A 27,191-nucleotide genomic window follows, 5' to 3' on the forward strand; every position below is an offset into this window, starting at 1 on the left:
GCCAGTATGCTCCGATGGATGTGTAATGCCGGTACTCACACTCGGCAGAGTGTAAGTACCTTGAGAGAAAAGCTGGACCTAAGAAGCATCAGTTGTGGTGTGCAAGAGAGACGTTTGCGCTGGTATGGTCATGTGGCGAGAATGGATGAAGATAGTTGTGTGAAAAAGTGCCACACCCTAGCGGTTGAGGGAACCTGTGGAAGAAGCAGACCCAGGAAAACCTGGCACGAGGTGGTGAAGCACGACCTTCGAACTTTAGGTCTCACTGAGGAAATGACTAGAGACCGAGACCTCTGGAAGTGTGCTGTGCGCGAGAAGACCCGGCAGGACAAGTGAGTCCACAACCCGTGGCCTTCTACATGGGATGGAGCCAGCCTACGTATGCATACCTTCCCTTCTTGGGACACAAAACTCTACTTGTGAAGACGTGTTGAGGCAAGTGAGGATCAGAATCGAAATCGATCAATGGAAATTACGGATGTGCCACCAGTGCCGGTGGCATGTCGAAACTCTGCTTGTGAAGACCCATTGAGGAAAGTGAGGATCAGAATCGAAATCGATCAATGGAAATCGATCAATGGAAATTGCAGATGTGTTACCAGTGCCGGTGGCATGTAAGAGAACTTTCCGTTTCGCGACCGTTGCCAGCACCGCCCCGTTTCGTGTCCGTTGCCAGCCTCGCCTGGCCCTCGTGCCGGTGGCACATAAAAAGCACCATCCGTTCGTGGCCGTTTGCCAGCTCTGTCTGGCACCAGTGCGGGTGGCACGTAAAAAGCACCCACTACACTCACGGAGTGGTTGGCGTTAGGAAGGGCATCCAGCCGTAGAAACACTGCCAGATTTGACTGGGCCTGATGAAGCCTTCTGGCTTCACAGACCCCAGTAGAACCGTCCAACCCATGCTGGCATGGAAAACGGACGCTAAATGATGATGATGATGATGATGATATAAATATATATGTATATCCATAAATATATATACATATACACACACACATGTTTGCATACATTTATATATGTATACATACACACTCACATATATACATATATATATATAAATATATATGTATATCCATAAATATATATACATACACACACACACATATATGTTTGCATACATTTATATATATACATACACTCACATATATACATATATATATATAAATATATATGTATATCCATAAATATATATACATACACACACACACATATATGTTTGCATACATTTATATATATATACATACACACTCACATATACACATATATATATAAATATACATGTATATCCATAAATATATATACATATACACACACACACACATATATGTTTGCATACATTTATATATATACATACACACTCACCTATATACATATATATAAATATACATGTATATCCATAAATATATATACATATACACACATACACACACATATTTATTTATTTATTTATTTATTTATCTATAGAATAAGGAGAAAATGGAGAGGTAATTAATAAAATTATTTATTAATTATAAAATATGACAACATCTCTGACAGCTGTTTCGATTCAGAAATCTTTAGATAATTAATTTATAAAATTAAAAATAATTATAAGATGAATCTCTTCAGAAGTAGTAAGGATATACTGATTAGAAATATTATGGCTATAAAACCGTTAACAGTTTTATAGCCATTATTGTATTTCTAATCGGTATAACTTTACTTCTTCGGAAGAGATTCATCTTATAATTTTATAAATTAATTATCTAAAGATTTCTGAATCGAAACAGCTGTCGGAATGTTGTCATATTTTATAATTAATAAATAATTTTATTAATTACCTCTCCATTTTCTCCTTATTCTTTATATACATACATATATATATATATATATATATATATATATATATATATATATATATATATATATATATGTATGTATATGAACCACGGTTTATATGGTTACCTTATAGTTGATCTTTCTGTAGAGTGGGAACTAACCAGGATTTTCATTGGATTTATGAACCCTTAACGAAGTTTATTACCTTCACTTGATACTATATTTATTTTTAAATATATATATAAAATTAACATACATACATACATACATATATACATACATACATACATACATACATACACATATATATGTAAATAAATACTTATTGCATTTACTATACAACACACGCACACACACACACATGCACATGTAGATTTTTAACCGTGGTGACCAGTGGCACTGACTATTAACTCTCTAAATTTCATATTGAGATAAATGCGATAAAGTTTTGTGTGGAATTTATGGGGAACAGGTAAATCATAGAACAGCAGGTGATAATAGTAATTCTAAGTGTCCAAACTCTTATGTTATGTGGGGCTTTGCTCGTTACTACCCAGTAATTTCTCTTTCTCGTTAGCACCTGGTGTCTGTGGTGCGCTGTCATTCTCACAATTATTTTGGAATTTGGCATGCAGCTGGATCTTCACTGCATGGATGCGGAAATGAAGTCGAGACTCAAGCATGTAGCCTTTGTAGTTTCTTCTGAAAAGGAAATGTAGACCAGGTTAATACATCTATGCCTCATGTCCCTTAAGCAGGAGACTCAAAAAATTCATTGAATTTTAGTAAAGAAATAAATTAAACTTTAGGCATTGATGGTGGGCTAGTTGAACGGGGTTCTGTGAACTTAACTCTTAAAGTCTTTTAATGTTTTCTCTACATAAATTTCTTAATCCCGTTAAAAACTAGAAATTTCTTAATCCTGCAGTCAGCCCGATATAAAGATCATAGATATAAAAACTATTGCATGGATTTGGGTGAACTTTACTGACAGGATGTAACTGTTAGGGGACATTATGAATGTGTTTTTGGTTTTTTATTTGTCATGTCATTTTCACCAGCCAAAGTAAGTGGAATACTGTTAAGTTGATTAAACTCAAATATTCTGACATATATTTACAAGAAGTCGATTCCCTAATGACATCATTAGTAAATAAATATTGATATTTAAATTATCTCTCTATATATATACACGCCAAAATGTCTGTCTGTGTGTGTGTCCTTTATACAAATCCACAATTTTTCAGTTAGAGGGCTCGCACTTTCTATGGTCATTCAAAACCGTCCAAGGGTGGTCGTGCACATCTTTACATTTCCCCAGTCACCCAGCAAAGCCATTAAAAAATCAATAGAAGTGACTTTTTTGTGAATTTTCTATCCAAAACCCAATCAAAATGCCTGAAACTTGATACACCAATTGAATGCCAGCTAGTTGTATGTGATTGGTTGGAGATTTGGACAGTACTCGCGTATATGTGCGCGCACACGCAGCTGTATATGCATGCACTAGCACTATGACCTGGCGTTGCCGGGTCATAGTGCTAGTAATAAATAATATCAATGAATTCTAACTTGTTCTTTGAGATGCTAACTGCTATTAACCTTGAAAATTGAAGGAAGTCAAAATCCAAAGAAATTTACTAGACAATATGCAAAAAATAAAGACACATGGTACAAACAGGAAGTCTTTTGACAGGAAGCTAAACTTTGTTTCTCATACAGAAAAATATTTTTGACCCCCAAACAACAACACTATTTGAAATGCAGATTTGCACAGTTTGTTGGTGGTAAAGGAAATTTATAGGTCATTGTTGATGGATTAACAGAGGTTAAGATGGGTTAAGGTAGGTTTATTAGTAAATGTGATATAAGGCGGCGAGCTGGCAGAAACGTTAGCACGCCAGGCGAAATGCGTAACCGTATTTCGTCTGCCGTTACGTTCTGGGTTCAAATTCCGCCAAGGTCGACTTTGCCTTTCATCCTTTTGGGGTCGATAAATAAAGTACCAGTTACGCACTGGGATCGATGTAATCGACTTAATCCCCTTGTCTGTCCTTGTTTGCCCCCTCTGTGTTTAGCCCCTTGTGGGTAATAAAGAAATATATTAGTAAATGTGATTTTGTAACAAGATCACACATTTTGTCAGGATAGAGTGGATTAAATCAATACAAGGTACTGGATTAATTCAATCAACTTTATGATGATGATAGTGATCATGATGATGAAGATGATGATGATATACTCTTCAGAGGGATTTGAACTCAGAATGTAAATGACATAACCAAGCTATTCTGCCAAATTGCAGCCACCAGAGTAAAATTGATGGTATTAAAACTTCATCTATAAATAGACATTAGACACATCTGGAAGACATCTGTAAAACAAATGTTAGATACCAGTTGGACATCTGGAGAGTTATGTTAGACACCAGGTAGCTTTCAGACATCTGGTAGACAACAGTTAAGAGGAAATGCCAGAGCAGGTGCCAGTAAGGTGATGCTGGTAACGATCACGCTTGAATGGTGTCTTTTACGTGCCACTGGCACGGAGGCCAGATAGCCGCTCTGGCAACGATCACGCTCGAATGGTGCTCTTAACACCCTACTAGCATGGGGCTCGAGTGCCAGTTAGGCGACACTGGCAACAATCACACTCAAATGGTGCCTTTTAAGTGCCACTGGCACTGAGGCCGGTTAGCCGCTCCGTCAATGATCACATGTCCCAACATATTTTACCGTCATCTCTCTCTCATACCATTCCCCTCGATTGTCTGTGTGTAGAAAATTAGGGATGTACTTACTTGGCTTTTTGTATATAATTCTGGACATCAGCTGGCTTCTGTAGAATCAGGTACATCAGTGACAGCTCCAGGTGAGCATAAGGGACCAAATAAGTATCGATCTTTATCTTCTTTTCACTGTAATAGATGAAATTACCATGTTAGTTTCTAAAGAAGGCAATGATAATTCAAGTGTTAATGGATGGATATATTTATATATAAAATCAATCAAGCCAAACACACACACACACACACACACACACACTGAACATGTAGTAATCAGTTCGCTAACCAGATGTATGTAATTACTGATTTTATGGAAGCAACACACCATATTATTGGAAAAGTTGCTTTACAGATTAGATATGAATATTTCTACAGAACTCCTTAAACAGTTCATATACTGTATTTACATCCACTTTCCATACTAGCATCTGTTATATGAATCATCATAATCCAAGTCAATGTATATTTGGTGCCACTGCCCTCATAGATAAGGCAGTGGGCCACATGTTGCATTTGTGACTAGGTCTCTACAGATACTTTATGGGTGTAGAAGACATATTTTAAAGTAGCATCAACAACACTAGAGAGATTGTAAACTTCTCAGTGAGACTGACCTAAAGTGGTTTCTCAATTCTAGGCTTTCTCTGTTCATTTAGCCGACCCCTTTAATATACAAAAGGCACCACTTACTGTGTGTTTCCTGATCAATACTTTTATACACTTGGTATGGAAGCACTCCGTCGGTTACGATGACGAGGGTTCCGGTTGATCTGATCAACGGAACAGCCTGCTCGTGAAATTAACGTGTAAGTGGCTGAGCACTCCACAGACACGTGTACCCTTAACGCAGTTCTCGGGGATATTCAGCGTGACACAGAGAGTGACAAGGCCGGCCCTTTGAAGTGCAGGTACAACAGAAACAGGAAGTAAGAGTGAGAGAAAGTTATGGTGAAAGAGTACAGCAGGGATCACCACCATCCCCTGCCGGAGCCTCGTGGAGCTTTTAGGTGTTTTCGCTCAATAAACACTCACAACACCCGGTCTGGGAATCTAAACCACGATCCTACAACCGCGAGTCCGCTGCCCTAACCACTGGGCCATTGCACATCCACTTTTATACACTTAGATCTAACAGTAAAATTTAAATAATCTTTACAGTAAAGCAATATCAAGCAGTGAATAACTTTAAATTTAATCATGGCTAAAATTAGTGAAGAAAAAATATAAGAAAACAACAAATAAGAATTAAAATAATAAACACAACCTCTGCAGCCACCACCACACAACACTGACAATAGTAAACCCCAAAATAATCACTGGTACTTACTATCCAATAACCTCCAGGAAACATTGCTCAGCTTGGAAATATTGTCCTCGGTATTTGAGACAAACTCCCTTCAGTAAAAGAGCTAGACTGTAGTCATCGTGGTAATTGGGATAAGCATCTGAAAAGGAAAGAAATATTTGTAAATAACAGGTTAAGCCATATCCTGAACGCCTTACTTCCCTGGGCATGGACACATTGAAACTCCGACGTCTGGCAGCTGACTTGGCAGACACCCATAAAATTATTAACCATCTTACAAACAATAACTCTGAGCACCTTTTCAAACTCCACCCATCTAACACCCGTGGACATATTTACAAAGTCAGAAAACAGCACAGCTCCCATGACTTTCGGAAACATTTTTTCACTCTAAGAGTTGCTGAAGCATGGAACAAACTGCCAGCATCAGTTGTTAGTTGTTGGAGCACTGCATCCTTCAAAACTTCCATGCTTTCTGAGATTCGCCAACACTACACCTGATTTTCTCCCCTCCATACACATGCAAGCATGTATCTGACTCATACACTGTTCGCTTTCCAGACATTTTTACATTACTGCATGTATTTTATATGCACTTTCTGACAAGTTGTGGTGCACCTGAGCACTGTATACAATAACTTCATTGTTATTTTATTTTAAGACTTCACTGACATTTCTCACGGTACCTCACAGCTCTTCTGCCATACACTCTGCTAGGAGATCCCTAAAAGATCTTAATGACTATGTTGTTGCAACTACTGTGAGGTCCTGCTACAAAGTCCTAACTTCTATGATATATAATATATATATAATGAAATTGTTGTATACAGTGCTCAGGTGCACCACAACTTGTCAGAAAGTGCGTGTAAAGCATATGCAGTCATGTACAAATGTCTGGAAAGTGAACAGTGTTTGAGTCAGATACATGGTTATGTGTGTATGGAGGGGAGAAAATTAGGTGTAGTGTTGGCGAATCTCAGGAAGCATGGAAGTTTTGAAGGATGCAGTCCTAATGATGTCCTAATTGCTATGTATTCTATATTTTCTATTTATTGGAATAGCTATTTCATAAGGAAACTTTCCCCCCTTCCGGTTTTCAGGTAGCAACAATCAGTGGAAATGCTCTGCAATATAAATAACTGGATTATGTATTATCCCAACTCTGACTTGCATGCGTGCACACACACACACACACACACCAGTAGTAGCAGCACCGCCACCACCACCATCACCACCACTCCACCACCACCATCACCATCATTTCAATGTTCTCTTTTCCTTGCTTGCATAAGTCAGGCAGCATTTGCCAAGGCAAATTTTCTACGGCTGGATGCCCTTTCTGTTGTCAGCCATCACCTGTTTCCAGATAAGGCATTATTTCTCCATGGCCATATACACACACACATACACAAGCATACATCTGTATGTATGCACGTGTGTGTGTGTTTGTACCTTTTTTGATTGGACATTGTATAGTAGTTGTAAAGGAGTGTCCCTGTCATACAAGCAGTGTCCATTCATTTCCAATATTCAGTGAGAAAATATCTGGAGATGGGGAAATATTATCTAGCTTGGAAACAGGTACAGATTGGTGACAGGAAGGGCATCTGGCAGTAGAAAATCTGTCTTAATAAACTTCATCCAACCCTTGCAAGCTTGGAAAATTGGAGATGAAAGTGATGATGATGATGATGATGACGACAATAAGGCTACACATTTGAGAGCAAGAAACAACCATTTAAATAGATCCCTCTTATATGACTAATATTTACCTTATGAATGCCAGGAAAATGAAAGGCAAAGTCCACCTTGGCAGGATTTAAACTCAAATCATGCAGTGATTTTACTAAACAGCATAAGGTATTCACCAGCCACAAGGAGAGAGAAAAAAAGGGATAATGGAAATTAAGCATTTGATAGCAAATACTTGAAATTAGGTTGTCTGATTTTTGTGGCTTAGTTTAGGGTCTCTCAAGAACTTCCAGCATAATTTCTTTAAAGAGTGACATCAAAGTTTATATATGTTAGGGACTTACAAAATATAAACATAACTTAGACACTGGAAAAAAAGTGACACCTACAACCTTTGATAGGGCCTCAGAGAATGGTGGAGAGCAAACTGACTTTAATACTTGCAAGAGAGTAGATTCTGTTAGAGTTCTTTAAGGGTGACCTGCTGCTAAACTTGGCCAGGTTGAGCGAAGTCTTTAAGGGTGACCTGTTGCTAAACTGGGCCAGAATGAGTGAAGTCTTTAAGGGGGACATGTTGCTAAGCTTGGCCAGAATGAGTGGAATCTTTAAGGGGGACCTGTTGCTAAACTTGGCCAGAATGAGTGAAGTCTTTAAGTGGTCCACATAACCATTCTTGATACAGAGGCTGGAAGCTGGATCTTTACTTTTTGACCAACAGATTTATAAAATAATTTTTTGTAACTAAACACTTTCAAACTTCAGACACTGGTAGAATGTGTCATATAAAACATCTTTTACTCTTAGCGTTTTTGAGAAAAGCTTATATTTAGGAAGTTATTTCACATTAAAGTTGTCATGTTATGGTAATTCCAACCAATCAATGACGTGTATTCAGCTGAATAAAATTACTGCTGTTGTTTGTCCACAAGAACTTCCGATTGAAGTACAGCTGGATGACCTTCCTAACGCCAACCACTTCGTGAGTGTAGTGGGTGCTTTTTACATGCCACCGGCACAGGTGCCAGACGAGGCTGGCAGTGGCCATGATTGGTTGGTGCTTTTTATGTGCCACCGGCACGGAGGCCAAACTATAAAAATGTATTTCTCCACTATGGATAGAGTTGAATAACTGAAACCAATGACGGAACAAAAGACTACATTACCAGGATTCGATGTGATGGTATTGATGGTAGATTCAACCATATCCATAAACGGGGTCAACAGATGCTCTTTCTTTCCAATTATTGTAAAGCCATTCCACACATAAAGAAGTTCCTGCAACAAAAATAAAAAAGCAGCAATGACTTGGAATGTTTTAAATTGTTGCTGGTGTTTGTTTGTTTGTTTGTTTGTTTGTTGAGTGAAGTGGTCTTCATCCCAGAGCTTGCAAGATCGCGCATCTATAGCGGGAGAAGTCTGAAATGTTGGTCCTTTGCTATTCGTAAGACCCACAGAAGAGAGAGCAGGTCAACCCCCGACACCGAGAGCATCGACGGATGGATGAATGCACATCCAGGCTCAGCGGTTGCGTAGGAAGTCTGGGACAAGAAACAGGAAGAAAGAGTGAGAGAAAGTTGGAGCGAAAGAGTACAACAGGGGTCGCCACTACCCCCTGCCGGAACCTCATGGAGCTTTAGGTGTTTTCGCTCAATAAACACACACAATGCCCAGTCTGGGAATCGAAACCGCGATCCTCCGACTGCGAGTCCGCTGTCCTAACCATTGGGCCATTGCGCCCCCACTGTTGCTGGTGTTGTAGTTGTTGTGCATTGTTGTTATTGTTAGTGTTACTGTTGTTGTTACTGTTAATGTGGTCCATATTGTTGCTATTAGCACATATTTTTACCACCATTTATTAACATAGAGTATCATTACCATATATTGACGTATATTATCATCATCAAGTATTAGCATATATTAGCATAAATTAGCATATATTATCAATCTCTTACAACATATACTTGTCTCATCTGTGAAGTATTACTTGTAACCCTCTTCAAACCTTCCCCTGAAATTACACTTCTGTGAAGTTTCCCCTTTAACAGCCCCAATAAACCCTGTCACACTAACATCCCTAGTCCTGTTTTACTCACAAACACCTTCACTCCTCTGTACAGCTTTATTCATTAACATCCCCAACAGTCAATCTTCACTTACAGTCATTCATTAAAAGGTGGTGAATTCGCAGTCATTACAGTGTAGATCAAAATACCTTGTGGTGTTTGTTTTGAATTAAAATCCCTCCTCAGGACAAATTTACCTTTCATCCTTTTGGAGTTGATAAATAAAGTACCAGTCTGGTGGGGTGGAGCTGGGGTTTATTGGTGGCATTTGGTTCCGTTTGTTTGCATTCTGAGTTCAAATTCCACCATGGCCTACTTGGGTAGTAGACGTAACCTATCCCCCAATTTAAACCCCTAGCGCCACCATTCCTAGGAACTAGGCTGACTTTAGTGGAGTTCAATCTGTTGAAGTCAGGTCTCTAGTTTAAAGTTATCTTCCTCCCATCTCCTCCCCACCACCACCAGTCACTGAGATCCTGCAAACAGTCATAGGTACTACCTTCCCTCTCTGAGTAGTAAACAAAAAAAAAAATACCATTCCAGCTATCAATTCATTGGATAACTAAATCCCACTTTTTGCCTGTGTAACCTTGTTATTCCTTTACTTTTGTTGCACTTGTAATCTTACTGCCCCAAGAATCTTGTTGTCTCCATTATACTGTTGCCCCTATAGTCTTGTTACCCTAATAATCTTGTCCTTTTCTTAAAACACTATCCATAACTATTCCTCATAAAATCCTTTAGTCTACCAAAATTCCATGATAAGCATAAACAGCCAAACAGTTCTAAGGATTTAATAATAATTTAAAAAAACCCTTCATGTCACACACACACAAATCTTCAGTAAAGCTTGGGGTTGTTCTGTCTCTGGGAGCTAATTCTTTCATCCAAATATTAACGAGATATACATCTTTATATATAAAAGTAAGGTTGTGTGCTGTCTGTCTCCTACGATTTAGATTCCTAACTACTCCCACATTTTGCGGTGCAGTTTAACCAAAAGCGGGTATCTTATAGTCGTGATTCATATCGAGCCCTTCTGGGTATTAGCGCGCGTCTACGATGAGTCTACGATTTTAAAAATAATTTACCACCATTTTTTTCCATTTTAATGCATTTTTCGCTATTATATAAGGGAAGTAACTCTCTAAAAATGTCTACGATGAGTCAACGATTTAAAAAAAAATTTACCATGATTTTTTTTCCATTTTTAATGCATTTTTTTGCTATTTTTTGGCTATAACTCTCTAAAAATTCTTTATAGTTATTTCCCTTACAAACCCGAGCAACACGGGCGATACTGCTAGTTAATAATAAAGCAGCTGTTAAACCAATTAATCTATTAATTAAATGAACATGACACAAATGCTAATCTTACGGTTTCCATAATCACATTACTAATGAAACAACAACTGTTAATCCTATTGTCTAATTAAGCTAATTAATAATGACACATGCAATTAAGACATCTTTACCACTTACCAATCCAGGCAACGTCAACTTGCCGCCTTGACTAAAGAATCTATTGGCTTTACAAACAGCAAACTTTTCAATGGGGAGGGACTTGCCAGCAATCCGTTGCTTCAGTTTAGGGACCTCCCTGCAAAGTAACAATCATATATATATATCATTAGGGAGAGTTTACAACAAAAACAAAAGACAAAGACAGGTGGTGTACAAAACAAACAGATGTATTAGTATAACGCTCAGGAACAGAAAAAGTCTTTTACGTTTCGAGCCTATGCTCTTCTACGGAAAGGAATACAGAAAAAACAAAGAGAGAAAAAAATGTGTGTGGTGGCTAACGATCTATCATGGCAACTGATATATATATATATATATATATATATATATATAGTGTATGATTAATTCATGGAATGAAGTTCTACAAATCCAGTCATATTTGTCAAAAATGGAGGGGATAAGCTGTTAAAAAGAAGTTTAATAATGCTTACAATCATTTTATACATAACATTATATTGTATAGAAATAATACATTTCTTAAATCTCCAGAGAGATTTATACAGTAGTGATACGATAAAGTAGTTGCATGCTGTCAACTTAATGTGACAGTCCCATGAAGGGAATCATACGACTGCTATTTAGCCCTGGGAAGCATCAACGCTTCCTGTCAGCCTTGACACATTTCCTGTGTCCTTATGTTTACAAGGGGGAGACAAGCAACCCCACCCAGCTAAGCCAGCATCCAGAGACTAGTTTTTGAAATCAGTGAGTGTATTTCACTAGAATTATTATATGTTTACGAGGATTAGATGGGCATCTCCAACTAGCAAGCCATGCAACTCCAGACTGGAATATTCTTTCTATTTCGTTACCATATGACAAAGGTAAATCTTTCTGCTCACTTTGTAATAGTGAAATGTTTTTTTATCCTATTCTCAAAGAATCCCCTTATAAACACATTTATAGAACGCGTTTATCGTTGCGAATATTTCTACCATTCTATAAAACTCGACCTTCGACTGTCTTCTTACAGTTCACTTCCACTAAATATATCTGCTTCCATGCCTTTAAGCTTTATTCTAATTCACCTATCACTCTATATCTCTCCACTATTAGTTTTCTGCTAATTTCTTTCTTTCTCCTCTTTCTCTTCCTATAAACTACCTTTATATCTACTAACAGTTTAAAAAAAAAAAAATTGATAGCGTTCCCTTCATCATATACACAGTCATCACATTCTGTTAAAATGTTTTATTGATGTGTTTGGTTTCTTTCTTACCCTGATGAGAAGACTGCAATGTTTTACACCATTTTATTCCTTCTGGAATAATACCAATGGTGTCTTCGAAACATATGTTGGAAGTAAAAGAATTTGAATAACACCTGCATTTAACTCTATTTATTTATTTATCTATCTATCTCCCCCTCTCTCTCTCTCTCCCTCTCTCTAAACATAAGGACACAGGAAATGTGTCAAGGCTGACAGGAAGTGGTGCTGCTTCCTAGGGCTAAATAGCAGTAGTGTGATTCCCCCTCATGGAACTGTCACATTAAGTTGACAGCATACAACTACTTTATCGTATCACTACTGTATAAGTCTCTCTGGAGATTCAGAAATGTATTATTTCTATACAATATAATGTTATGGCTAAACTGGCAATATGACCATTCCGAAATATATATATATATATAAATGTACACACATAAAAACAGATATATACAAAAATAGAGACACATGCAGGCATACATAGATATGCAGATACAGATGCAAACATGCACAACCGCACTGTAACATACATGTGTATATACCAGTATTAAAAATATATTCAAAATTAAGATGGAATAACTAATAACATACAAAGTATTTAGTGATATAGATATGTTTGGAGTGGGGGGGAGATAAAAATGGGAGTACATATACATAGGTATACAAGGGTATAGATATAAGTAGAAATATGTATGTATACACAAATACATATACATAGGTATACAAAAAAAATCTACATGCATGTATAGGCGCAGGAGTGGCTGTGTGGTAAGTAGCTTGCTAACCAGCCACATGGTTCCGGGTTCAGTCCCACTGCGTGGCACCTTGGGCAAGTGTCTTCTACTATAGTCTCGGGCCGACCAAAGCCTTGTGAGTGGATTTGGTAGACGGAAACTGAAAGAAGCCCGTCGTATATATGTATATATATGTATATATATGTGCGTGTGTGTTTGTGTGTCTGTGTTTGTTCCCCTAGCATTGCTTGACAACCGATGCTGGTGTGTTTATGTCCCCGTCACTTAGCGGTTCGGCAAAAGAGACCAATAGAATAAGTACTGGGCTTACAAAGAATAAGTCCTGGGGTCGAGTTGCTCGACTAAAGGCGGTGCTCCAGCATGGCCGCAGTCATATGACTGAAACAAGTAAAAGAGTAAAAGTGTATGCAGAAGATGGTACACCCATATACATCTGCATATAGCTATATGTATATATATACGCACACAATGGGTGTACATATTCACATGCGTACATGTACAGATGCATATACATATGTAAGCACAGACAGAGCACATACGCTCGTACACATATGTGCAAAAACCAAAGGAGTCAATAAGAAAATAGACAAGTATAAGTTGATATATTCAAGCGTTTGAGGTAAAACTGTATAGAGAGACATAGTTTTCATAATGGCCCTATATAAAGAGAAGGCCCTTCAGTTATTATAAAGGAAATATCAAATTAAAGTATATAAAGGGAACTTATGTTATAGTAATACAATGAGGATAGGAGAAGTTTCTATATTGAGTAATAAGGGATGTCAGGGTTACCATTTTATAGTGGTAATGTCGATTAAATGACACACTATAATTTAATCAGCATGGGAGAAAGAGGGGTCACCATAATGTGCTTTTCAAAGCTCCTCTATGGGTATTGGCTACCATATGTCATCATGCAGAAGGAACTCCTTTTACCTGATATACTGTGCATGTGGAAATCCATTAGTGTAGGCAGAATTCATACGAAAAGCACATTATGAGGTTATTATCCACATGATATTAAATAAATATCCATAGGCGCAGGAGTAGCTGTGTGGTAAGTAGCTTGCTAACCAACCACATGGTTCCGGGTTCAGTCCCACTGCGTGGCACCTTGGGCAAGTGTCTTCTACTATAGCCTCGGGCCGACCAATGCCTTGTGAGTGGATTTGGTAGACGGAAACTGAAAGAAGCCTGTCGTATATATGTATATATATATGTATGTGTGTGTGTCTGTGTTTGTCCCCCTAGCATTGCTTGACAACCGATGCTGGTGTGTTTACATCCCAGTCACTTAGCGGTTCGGCAAAAGAGACCGATAGAATAAGTACTGGGCTTACAAAGAATAAGTCCCAGGGTCGAGTTGCTCGACTAAAGGCGGTGCTTCAGCATGGCCGCAGTCAAGTGACTGAAACAAGTAAAAGAGTAAAAGAGTAAGAGTATATATACTGACCCAAGTAAGTACTCGAGGTGGGTGGTGGTGTCTTCTGTTGGATTTTCACACATCATCAAGAAAGATGCCTTTTGGTAGGTGTATGTGGCCTTACTCCAGCGACTCTCCCTGCAGAGTCGTTCAGCATATTTCATGGCAATCAGCCAGTCATTCTTGTAGCTGGACACAGCAATAGGAGAAATGAAATAAGAATATATACACGTGAGAGTGGTTTTGGGCCTCATATATACATGCAACATAGAAGATGTGTATGATAAAAGATGTGTAACGTGATAGAGTGTAACATAACAGATGTGTTAACACATGTCTGATAGATATATTTAGAGTCTGGTTGGCGTTAGGAAGGGCATCCAGCTGTAGAAACACTGCCAGATCAGACTGGAGCCTGGTGCAGCCCTGGCTTCCCAGACTCTGGTCGAACCGTCCAACCTGTGCTAGCGCGGAAAACGGACGTTAAACGATGATGATGATGATGATGATGATGTAATACAATAAATGCGTTATGCAATAGGTGTTACATATTAGATGTGTAATACAATATGTTTAATACGATGCATATGTAACTCAACAGATAAGTAACGTGACAAATCATCATCATCATCATCATCATTTAACGTCTGCTTTCCATGCTGGCATGGGTTGGACGGTTCAACTGGGGTCTGGGAAGCCAGAAGGCTGCACCAGGCCCAGTCTGATCTGGCAATGTTTCTATGGCTGGATGCCCTTCCTAACGCCAACCACTCTGTGAGAGTAGTGGGGTGCTTTTTATGTGCCACCCGCACAGGTGCCAGACGGGGCTGGCAAACGGCCACGGACGGATGGTGCTTTTTACGTGCCAGCATAACATAATAGATTTGTAAAAGACGTGTAACAATAAATGTTGGTTTGAACATGGGATGCGTATGAATGAAGACAGCTGTATGAAGAAGTTCTTGTCACTGAGGACATGTAAAGGCTTGAAGAAAATGCAGCTAGTAAGCTTCGCTGGATGTGTAATGTCAGTGGGCATGTATGACAGAGTGTAAGCATCTTGAGAGAAAAATTGTGCATCAATAAGATACATCAGATGTGGTGTGCAAGAGAGACGACTGCACTGTTATAGTCAGGTGATGTGTATGGATAAGGACAGCTGCATAAAGAAGTGCCGATCTCTAACCATGGAGGGAACCTGTGGAAGAGGTAGACCCAGGAAGACGTGGGACAAAGTGGTGAAGCACGACCTTCAAAAGTTGATAACAAAAGTCTCACAAAGTGATAACAAGTGATTGAGACCTTTGGCAGTTCGCTTGAGAAAATTCGTTAAGTGAAAATTGTAGTCATGGCAGGTGTCAGTGACACATAAAAGCAGCCATGCTGGTGACACATTAAAGGCACCTGCTACACTCTTGGAATGGTTGGTGTTAGAAAGGGCATCCAGCCATAGAAACGAAACCAAAATTGGACTGGCACCTAGTACAGCTCTCCAGCTTACGAGTTCCAGTGAAACCAACTAATCCATGCCAGCATGGAAAGCAGATGCTAAATGATGATGATGATGATGATGATGTTGATGATATGTATATACCAAATGTGTAACACCACAGACATGTAACTCAACTGCTATGTTACATAATAGTTGTGTTAGGTAGTGTGTAGAATATTCTGTAACAATGTCTTTGTGGCAGAACATATTGAGAAGTTAATATCGAGAGAGGTAGAAGTGTTGAGAGTAGACGTACCAATGACACCACATGAGTTCCCAGTAACATAAATGGTGGAACTGTCTCCATTCTGATTGAGATTCTATGGATTCTTCAAATTTCATCACAGCCTGAAATAGTAAAAAAATAAAGCAAACTATTTATTGAAACATTTCTAATACTTCTCCACGCATATAGTCACACACATTTACATACACACATATATATACATACACATTTATACATACACATGCATATCCCATAGAACAATAGACACAAAGATACGCCATGACAAAAAGGATCTAAATAAAATGGTCCACCAACCTCATCAATGTTGGCCCTTACAACCTCCACACGACCAGAGAAAAATAGGAACAAGGCTCCCTGAAAATAAAGAATGAAAACAAAACATAGAATACAGAAAAACTGCCAACAGAAAACTTTTTGTCCACTACCAATCAACCTCACCCACCCGAGCCAAAGTCGAGTTTCCGATGAATGGACTAAGGTCAATAGTACAGTGGTTTACAATATGGAGTGTCATAAAACGAGACTGTAATTAAGAGTGTGGTATTCAGTGATGGAGTGGACACCTAATTGGGCTGTGGTCAATGATGAAATGGTCACCTAACTGGAGGAAGGTCAGTGGTGTGGTGGTGGTGGTGGTGGTGGGAGATTAGTGAAATCTCTCAAAGGAAGACAAAACAAAATGATAATAGTTACCTTCGGATATGTTTTAATACAAGGCTTCAGCACTTTAGCTGCATAATCCACATCACCATCACCTAAACCTAAACAAGACAATGTGAAATAATAAGAACATCAGCAACAACAATGACGGCTTCAAATTTTAGTACAAGGCCAGCAATTTTAGGGAGACGGGGATTGATCGATTACATCGAACCCACAAAGGTTAAAAGGCAGAGTTGACCTCAGTTGCATTTGAACTCAAAGCATAAAGAACCAAAAGAAATGCCACAAAACAATGTGCCAAGGATTCTGTCAGTTCACTGCCTAAATCATCATCATCATCATCATCATCATTATTAACGTCCGTTTTCTATGCTAGCATGGGTTGGGTGGTTTCACTCAAAGCTGGTAAGCCGGAGAGCTGCTCCAGGTTCTGATCTGATTTAGTAAGGTTTCTACAACTAGATGCCCTTTCTAACACCAGCCACTCCAAGAGTGTAATGAGTGTTTTGTCCATGGCTGCTACTGACCTGATACTCAAATTGGCCACGACTACAGTCTCACTTGGCTTGACAGGTCTACACAAGCATGGAATATTGCCAAAGGACTCGGTCACCTGTCACTACCTCCATCAGGCCCAATGTTGCATAACTGCATTTTACATACTTTTTGAATGCTTTTTACATGCCACTGGCATGGGTGCCAGGTAGACAGCACTGGCATTGGCCACAACTATAATTTCACAAACACAGCATATTGACCAACAAGTGATATGCTGTATTTAACAGGCCAGTTATGTGACACTGGCATTGGCCGCAACTACAATCTCACTTGGCTTCACGTGTCTTCTTGAGCCCAGCATATTGCCAAAGGTCTCGGTTACTTATCATTGCATCTGTGAGGCCCAACAATCGAAGATCATGCTTCACCACCTTGACCCATGTCTTCCTGGGTCTACCTCTTCCACAGGTTCCCTCCACTGTTAGAGTGTGACACTTCTTTACACAGCTGTCCTCATCCATTCACATTATATAACCATACCAGTACAGTCAACTCTCTTGCACACAATATCTGATGTCTCTTATGCCCAACTTTTCTCTCAGGATGCTTACACTCTGTCGTGCATGTACACTGACATTAAACATCCAGTGTCACATAACTGGCCTTTCATCTGTAAATATTCATAATTGTAGATCAATTCTAATTTACTGTAGGAATAACTAAGTCAACCAATCAGTAAACATTTCTATATTAAACTCACTTCCCTTCAAATATTTATAGCAGGTTGTAATTTATCAAATCCTAAAGGTAAACATTAAGGTCAAAGCATAAAAAGCCATATCTAAATGACACAAAGCATTTTATTCAATGCTATTCATTCCCTTTCACAAGACCAGATTTTGTGTAGCAGGTTGGGTAGCTCATTGCATTTCTCTTTCCTATTGCTTCAACAGAGAAGGAAGTGCAGTAGACACAACCCTTTTCTGAGCCTTGAAGACTAACGAGAAGATGATATCTTTAGACTAGGGATCTTGGTCCGAATGCTTACTACAGAGAGAAACTCACTACAAGTGCCTGACGATCAGGCAATGAAGCTACACCAGACAACAGAATACTTCATCATCATCATCATCATCATCATCATTTAACGTCCGTTTTCCAAGCTAGGCATGGGTTGGACGGTTCGACCGGGGTCTGGGAAGCCAGGAGGCTGCACCAGGCCCAGTCTGATCTGGCAGTGTTTCTACAGCTGGATGCCCTTCCTAACACCAACCACTCTGTGAGTGTAGTGGATGCTTTTTACGTGCCACCAGCACAGGTGCCAGGCGAGGCTGGCAACGGCCATGGTTGGTGCTTTTTATGTGCCACCGGCACGGAAGCCAGTCAAGGCGGCACTGGCATCGGCCACGTACGGATGGTGCTTTTTACGTGCGACCGGCATAGGTGCCACGGTAGGCTGGCAATGGCCATGAACGGTTGGTGCTTTTTAGTGCCACCAGCAGTGGACGATAATGTACTTAATGTAGCAAACCAAGAAATACCAATTAATTAAATTAAAAATTTCTCCCATAGTGAGGAGAAAAGAAAATATATTATGTTAATTAATTCTGATTAAAAAAGAAAGGGAAACAATTCTGGAATTTAAGTCGATGAAACGGCAAAGCTGACACTTGGAGCAGCATCCAGCAGCGTGTCTGTGATTAATATTTAACAATGTCACTGAGAGGAGCATCTGCTCTTCTAAACCAGTCAGCTATTAAAGCCTTTCCACACAGCAAACATTAAAAATTTTCTGTCAACCATTAACACTGCTTCGCTTTGATCCCACAACCAACACATTTTACCCAGCTCTTCTTCTGGAATAACCTCCTTACCCGTCTGCTCCAGTCTCCCCTTTGACTAATTTGCATAATACATACAAGGCCAGCAATTGCGAGGGGAGAGGAGATTCGATTATATCAACTCAAGTACTTCACTGGTACTTTATTCTTTCAAACCTGAAAGGCAAAGTCGAACTCAATGGGAATTGAACTCAGAACAGAAAGAAGCAGAAGAAACACTGCTAAATATTTTGTCTGGTGCGCTGACGATTCTTACACTACACTGCATCATCATCATCATCATCATCATGACGACGACGACGACGGCGGCGACGACAGTGGTGGTGGTGGTGGTTGTGATGATGACAAATATGTGCCCCATAGCAAATAAGTTGATGCTGACCAAAAGCACACCCATCAGTGGTTACAGAGCTCAGAGTTAAAGGCAGAGTGATGGCTTCACCTTAGCTACTCAAGATAAAATCATATTGACCCTCAACCCCCGAACCAATGTGATGCAAAATGGAGAAGATCCAAAGAGCCGATTCTGCAATAATTAGATTGAAACTGTGGACCACTTAATCTCTGGATGTAAAGTATTAGCACAAATAGAGTATAAATCCAGACCCGACAGAGTTGGACAATATGTTGGCATTATAAAATCAAAACTGTTGTCAAGTGGTTTTAGCATCATCCTGAGACTGGGGGGGGGGAGAAAACATAATGGTTCATTGGGACTTTTCGGAAAATACAAATAGAACCATCAAAGCTAATAAACTGGACATTGTGGTAAGAGACCAACATAATGAAGTCTGTTTATTGATTGACATAATTCGAAGACCCGACAAATGAAGTGAGTTCGTGGCTCGCAGGATAGCCTGCTGTGCTAACCTTGGATCGTAGAGTGACCCACTGTTCTTGAGGAGACCTATTGAGTCAAGTACATCAACATGAAAATAAAAATTCAAATGGAAATTGTAATTAAGACACCCGTGACGGTGACATGTTAAAAGCTACGTCCGAATGTGGCAGATGCCAGCACCGCCTGACTGGCGTCTGTGTCGGTGGCACGTAAAAGCGCCAACCGATCGTGGCCATTTGCCAGCCTGCTCTGGCCCCCTGTGCCGGTGTCATGTAAAAAGCACCCACTACACTCACAGAGTGGTTGGCGTTAGGAAGGGCATCCAGCTGTAGAAACACTGCCAGATCAGACTGGAGCCTGGTGCAGCCTCCATGGCTTACCAGACCCCGGTCGAACCGTCCAACCCATGCTAGCATGGATAACGGACATTAAATGATGATGATGATGATGATGAAAAGCATCTCTCATGATTCATAATATTTTGATAAAAGAATTTGACAAACTCAGAAAATATAAAGATTTTCACATTGAAATCAAAAAGAATGCAGCACCTGAAGGCAGTTACAATGAATGTAGGAACCCTAGAAATGACGAAAAGGGGAAGTGAAAATCATTTGAGAATTATCTTTGGCTTACCCTTCAACCAAGAAGAGCAAACGATTGTTTTAACTGGTATGTCACAATGTACAGAGAAGAGTATTGTTGCTGTGAGAATTTACCTTCCAGGTGAATAATCATTTCCTAAATAACTTTATTTGATTTTGTAAATGAAACAACCTGGTGTGCATTTGTTTTAATGACATATCAATGTACACTGAGTTTCTTTGCTGGATGATGATGATATTCGATGATGATGATATTTGGGCGAGGCCATTGCCAGTACCGCCCGACTGGCCGCCGTGCCGGTGGCACATAAGAAGCACCCACTACACTCTCGGAGTGGTTGGCGTTAGGAAGGGCATCCAGCTGTAGAAACACTGCCAGATCAAGATTGGAGCCTGGTGCAGCCATCTGGTTCGCCAGACCTCAGTCTAATCGTCCAACCCATGCTAGCATGGAAAGCGGGCGTTAAATGATTATGATGATGAAGGTATTGGCAAGACACTCAGCAAAAAATGGAAATAAAATTGAAGTAAGAAGAAAAACTCATGATGATGATGATGATAGAGAGAAGAGTGATGTAATTGTTGTTGTTGTTGTTACTTACCTAAAACAAAACTGACCACGGTGTGGTAGGCCACTAAGATGATTGAACAGAGTGGACCTCTCAGACTGGTATGAAGTTGGCTTCCTTTGTCCAGCTCAATTAATCCTTCATTCTGTTAAGATTTCAATATGAAAGATTAAGATTACTTCATCGTGTGACATTCATCATAATAACAAGAACAACAAGAGGAAGAAGAACAGGTGAAGGTGGTGGTGGTGGTGGTGGGAGCAAAGTCAGTGAAAAGAAGAAAAGAAGGAAGAAAGAAAGAAAAAGCTGAGGAACACACCACTAAGCTAACAAACATTCTACATTTGAATATTGGAATTCCCTGTTGTTTTTTCTTCTTATCTGTATCAAGGAAGGGAACAATACCTATTTCTTTACTACCCACAAGGGGCCAAATACAGAGGGGACAAACAAGGATAGACAAACGGATTAAGTCAATTACATCGACCCCAGTGCGCAACTGGTACTTAATTTATCGACCCCGAAAGGATGAAAGGCAAAGTCAACCTCGGCGGAATTTGAACTCAGAACGTAACAGCAGACGAAATATGGCTACGCATTTCACCCGGCGTGCTAACGATTCAGCCAGCTCGCCGCCTGGAACAATACCTACCCATAGCCTAATCAACCAGTCTTAGAATGGGATAACTGGTCAGTTTGACTGAATACAGGATGGTGGCTGGAAGGAGAACACAAATCTGGGCTGAGGAGGAAGTTTCAAAAGTGATGCATTGTGGGTGAAAAGGATTGGGTTTAGGGTTCCATGACTACAAGTTCTGGTGCAGACGCTGACCTGGAGGTATTTTTTGTTTTCTTCGTGTAAACTTTCATCAGCTGGCAGAGTTGTAGGCTGTGAGCTGTCCTGTACAAATACATCCCATATGATTACAAATGAGAACTGCTTTTAATTGCTCTGTAAAATATGTCCCACATAATTACAGATATGAATGAACCTTAATAGTCCTATATAAAAACAGATGGAAAAGTTGATTTTCTACATTTGTATATACAAGGTTGTAAACTAATATTTTAAAAATTATTTAAATTACAACTGCAATGATGAGACAAAATGTTGAAACATGTCTAGCTGTCACAGATCACAATCACTCCTAACTGCTTGCCCATGTTCTAATCTCTATATATATAAACGGCAAAATGTCTGTGTGTGTGTGTGTGTGTCCTTTATACAAATCCACAATTTTTCAGTTAGCGGGCTCGCATTTTCTATGGTCATTCAAAACCGTCCAAGGGTGGTCGTGCACATCTTTACATTTCCCCAGTCACCCTGCAAAGCCATTAACAAAATCAATAGAAGTGACTTTTTTGAGAATTTTCTATCCAAAACCCAATCAAAATGCTCAAAACTTGATACGCCAATTGAATGCCAGCTAGCTGTATGTGATTGGTCGGAGATTTGGACAGTACTTGTGTGTATGTGCGCACACACGCAGCTGTATATGCATGCACTAGCACTATGACTCGGTGATGCCGGGTCATAGTGCTAATTTTTAATCAAATTTATTCAATTTCACTATAAAGATCGTCACCCCAGTTTGTCGTTTTTGCCAGAATTAATCATTATGCTAATGATGCCTTGTTATTTTGAATGTAATTTTAATTAAAATTTCTTGGTTCATTGCATTAACCATGTTAAGAATGACTTCAGTATTTTTTGAATAACCAAGAAGTAACGAGCATTCTTAAGATCATAAGAACAGGTATTTTATATTGGGGCAGATGAGGGTAGGTGCAGGTGTAGCTGGGTTTCTGGTTCACTCCCACTGCATGGCACCTTGGGTGGTCGTCTTTTACAACAAAAGCCTTGTGAGTGGATTTGCTAGTTGGAAACTGAAAGAAGCTCATTGTGTGTGTGTGTGTGTGTGTGTGTGTGTGTGTGTATGCATGTGTGTGTGTGTGTGTACATTTGTGTCTTCTGGTTTTGACATCATGTGACAGGTGTAAAGGAATGTCCCTGTCATACAAGCAGTGTTATTTATCTTTGCTTAACCGTTAGAACATGTCTGGCAATAGAGAAACATTAACTTGTTTGGAAACAGGTGAGTGTTGGTAACATGAAGGGCAGCTGACCATAGAAAGTCAGCCTCAGGTTTACTTCATCCAACCTATCAAATATGGGAAGTGGACATCAATATCATATTGATGATTGGCTGATAATTATCAGGGAACTGCAATCTAATTTTACTGCAATTTCAAATCAGTAAAATTAGATTACATTTTTCAAGCCTTCTATATAAACAGGAACAGTATTGGGTGAAGAGGGGAGCCTTACTGAAGTTTAGGGGTCACTGAAACAATCACCAATAGAAGCATAATGTTTCCAATTTTGCAAATGGCTTTGAGCCACATTACGTTTACCTTTTGCACAGTGTATATATATGTAAAGTAAAAGGGTAAAGACCCCCTTCGGTCATGAATGACCATGGGATTGCACCTAGAAAGTTACCCTCCTAGACACAAGTCCGGGCAAGGTTGTTTATGGAAGACCAGCAGTCGCCCATGCATACCAGCCTCCCCTCTCCACGCCACTAGTGTTATTCAAGGGAAAGACAAAGGTCGATACAGCTTGGCACCAGTGACGTCGCAACTCATTTCTACAGCTGAGTGAACTGGAGCAACATGAAATAAAGTGCTTTGCTCAAGAACACAAAACGCAGCCCGGTCCGGGATTCGAGCTCACAACCTCACGATCGTAAGCTCGACGCTCTAACCACTGAGCCATGCGCCTATATATATATATATATATATATATATATATATATATATATATATATATATAATATATATATATATATATATATAATCAAAATAAGCAACAAGAATGACTCTGGTAATTTGGTACGATCGTTTCGTACTACATCACTTTATTAAATGTTGTAAGTATTACAACAGTTTCAATTATAGAGGTTTTCCATTAATACAAAATTTTTCATATCAAGTGGCAACATTATAGAGAAGGTAGATATATAGACAAAGATGTGGATTTAAATTTTAAGAACATTTGAGGTAGTGGAGCTTATCAACTGACTGACTAAGATTCAGTTGCTATTTTTGCTGAACTTATATATATATATAAGAAAATGGGGAAACAAATTTAGTTTGTTCATCAACTTTCGGATATTATAATGTTGGATTAGTTATTCATTTAACAAAATGAGAACATCAATAGCATACATATATATCTTATAATTCAATGCATATAAGATATAAGAGAAAAATACAAATTATAAAAGTCATAATATGAATTAATGAAATCATGAAAATCACTTCTTACTGCTGTTTCAGCCTATGGTCAAAAGTAGATGACTTTATTTTCATTGCTTATAGGTGTCAACATACTGAGGTTGTAGGCATTTAAAAATAGGGTACTTATATATATAACCATAGGCCGTGTCAGAGGTTATAAGGAACTTTAAAATATTATGCTATCCCATAGTGGGTTACACCCATAACCCCTATCTTACTTTGTACTATATATACATATCTATCTATCTATCTATATATATATATATATATATATATATATATATTAATAAATAAAATAAAACATATGCATATATATAAACATATATGTACGTACCTACCTCTACATGTACATATACACGCATATATGAGTACAGGACACCAAAAAAACGTCAAACACAAAGAGAAACGAAAACATAGACACAAACCAAAAGAACTGGACATTTTTTTAAAAACAGCAAAAAAATAGAGTACAGGACATATATATATATGTATGTATATATATATATATATATATATATATATATATATATATATAATATATATATATATATATATATATATATACATATAGATATATATATATATATATATGTGTGTTTATATATATATATATATATATGTATATGTATATGTATATAAAATCATGGACTCTCCCATCATTAGACAACGTATGAGGGTTTGGCAAGAGATTGCTGAACCACACAAATGATTTGTTTATAGTGATCAAATGTTTGTGTACACAGAAGCTCACTCCTTCCATCAAATCGACATTACCTGTACAGGTGCGCTGTGTGCCACATGTCGGATGGCGAAATGATCGCAGAACAACATGAAATGAATTGCCTTGCTCAAGAACACAATGCGATGCTCCGTCTGGGAATCAAACCTACATGTGCTTGTAGTCATGAGTGCAATACCCCAACCAAATAAACCATGTGTCTTCACACACACACACATACACACACACACACATACACACACACACATACACACACACACACACACACACACACACACATACACACATCGAAATCATCATCATCATTATCATAATCATCATCAGCATTTAATACCTGTTTCCATTGCTGGATTGTCTGGCAGGAGTTGGTAGCTGAGAGAACTGCACCAGGTTCCATTTGTCTGCTTTGGCATGACTTCTACAGTTGGATGCCCTTCCTAATGCCAACCACTTGCCATGTGTACTGGGTGACCTTTTTATCAACACAAGTGCTCTTTATGTGGAGCCAGTATGGGTGCTTCTTATGTGGCACCAACATGGGTGCTTTTTATGTGGCGCTGGGACCCACAGGGTCACCAAGTAGTTAGCAAGACAAAGACGCCTCAGCTGATAGAGGGGGTGGAACCCAGAGAAGTAGCCATGTGCAAGGTGAGAGATTGGGGTATAATAAAGGGGCAGGGAAGAGTTATTTTACTACAGAGAAGATACCTGGTTATCCCAATAGGACAAGGAAGTGGAAGAGAGAGAGAGAGAGAGAGTAACGGTCAGAGTAAAAAAAACAGGGAACAGTGAGAGAGGAGTGTAATTAGCACAGGGAGCATAAAAGCGATGTAAGGGGAGATATCTAGAGATAGCAAGTTATGTTGAGGGGGAACTGGACAGGCCTGTAGTGGGTGATGGGGTTTTTAGAGAGATGGTTGTGGGTGAGTTTTGTGAGCTTTGTCAGAGAACAGAATTACGTGTGTGTGAGGGGACAGGCATGGGAATGGCCAAAAAGAACATGCTGGTACGAATGAATGACCATGATTTTACTTAGCTCAATGTGTCTTCCCAAGCACAGTAAATCACCAGAGATCTTGGTCTCTTGTAATTTCTTGTCTGTGATCTTCATTTCTAATCTTCTGTGGAAACAAGTCCAGTCATGGGGGAATGTAACCTTGGAAACAAGTGAAGATTGGCAACAGGAAGGGCATCCAGCTGTAGAAAGTCTATGTCAATTAATTATGTCTAACCCATGCAAGCATGGAAAAGTGGACGCTAGGACAATGATGATGATGATGATAATGATGATGATGAAAAACAAGAGAAATGACCTTTATATATTACCTTGTAGCCAGTGAATCCAACAAACTCAAGCAAACGTAAAATCTTCCCTGGTAACATGGATATCATCTGGAAATAGAGAGAAAAACAGGGATAACTCCCACACAGATTGAATACAGCTATTATGATGATGGTGATGATGATGATGGTGGTGATGGTGGTGATGGTGGTGGTGGTGGTGGTAGTGATGATGATGATGATGATGATGATGATATTGATGATGAGGATGATGATGATGATGATGATGATCTATATATTACAGCTATTGTTTTCCATCTTGTCCACAACATATTCTCTTTCACTATGGCCACGAAACAGATGAATACTGTCCAGCAGCCTTCCCTACCAAAAGAAGGGAATGGCGGGGGTGATTATTAGATTGGACAACTCAGCCAATAGCCGGATCTTCCTTACCTCCATCCCAACCATGACTTCTAAAATGAGAAGACATGTAGCCTTCTACGGCAACAAAACCTGTTCCACTCCAGTCTCTACGC

At 39.1% G+C, this 27,191-nt stretch overlaps 1 protein-coding gene across 3 annotated transcripts in view; it reads right to left on the reverse strand.

Annotated features, from left to right (window-relative positions):
- Positions 1-27,191, reverse strand: part of LOC115213845 (tetratricopeptide repeat protein 39A) — a 99,522-nt gene that overhangs the window by 20,046 nt on the left and 52,285 nt on the right. For 2 of the 3 annotated variants that reach the window (XM_036504475.1, XM_029782781.2), the window contains 11 exons: positions 26,698-26,763; positions 21,363-21,474; positions 17,006-17,073; positions 16,607-16,666; positions 16,322-16,413; positions 14,604-14,762; positions 11,147-11,264; positions 8,765-8,876; positions 5,931-6,048; positions 4,619-4,735; positions 1,917-2,520 (listed from right to left, as the gene is read on the reverse strand). In XM_036504475.1, the coding sequence (XP_036360368.1) occupies positions 2,346-2,520; positions 4,619-4,735; positions 5,931-6,048; positions 8,765-8,876; positions 11,147-11,264; positions 14,604-14,762; positions 16,322-16,413; positions 16,607-16,666; positions 17,006-17,073; positions 21,363-21,474; positions 26,698-26,763 (1,197 nt within the window). In that variant the 3' untranslated portion in view covers positions 1,917-2,345. Of the gene's footprint in view, positions 1-1,916; positions 2,521-4,618; positions 4,736-5,930; positions 6,049-8,764; positions 8,877-11,146; positions 11,265-14,603; positions 14,763-16,321; positions 16,414-16,606; positions 16,667-17,005; positions 17,074-21,362; positions 21,475-26,697; positions 26,764-27,191 lie in introns of those variants that run through there. The other variant, XR_004999945.1, reaches the window with a different exon arrangement.

Source organism: Octopus sinensis, linkage group LG7 (genome assembly GCF_006345805.1).
Source record: "Octopus sinensis linkage group LG7, ASM634580v1, whole genome shotgun sequence".
NCBI classification, from domain to species: domain Eukaryota; kingdom Metazoa; phylum Mollusca; class Cephalopoda; order Octopoda; family Octopodidae; genus Octopus; species Octopus sinensis.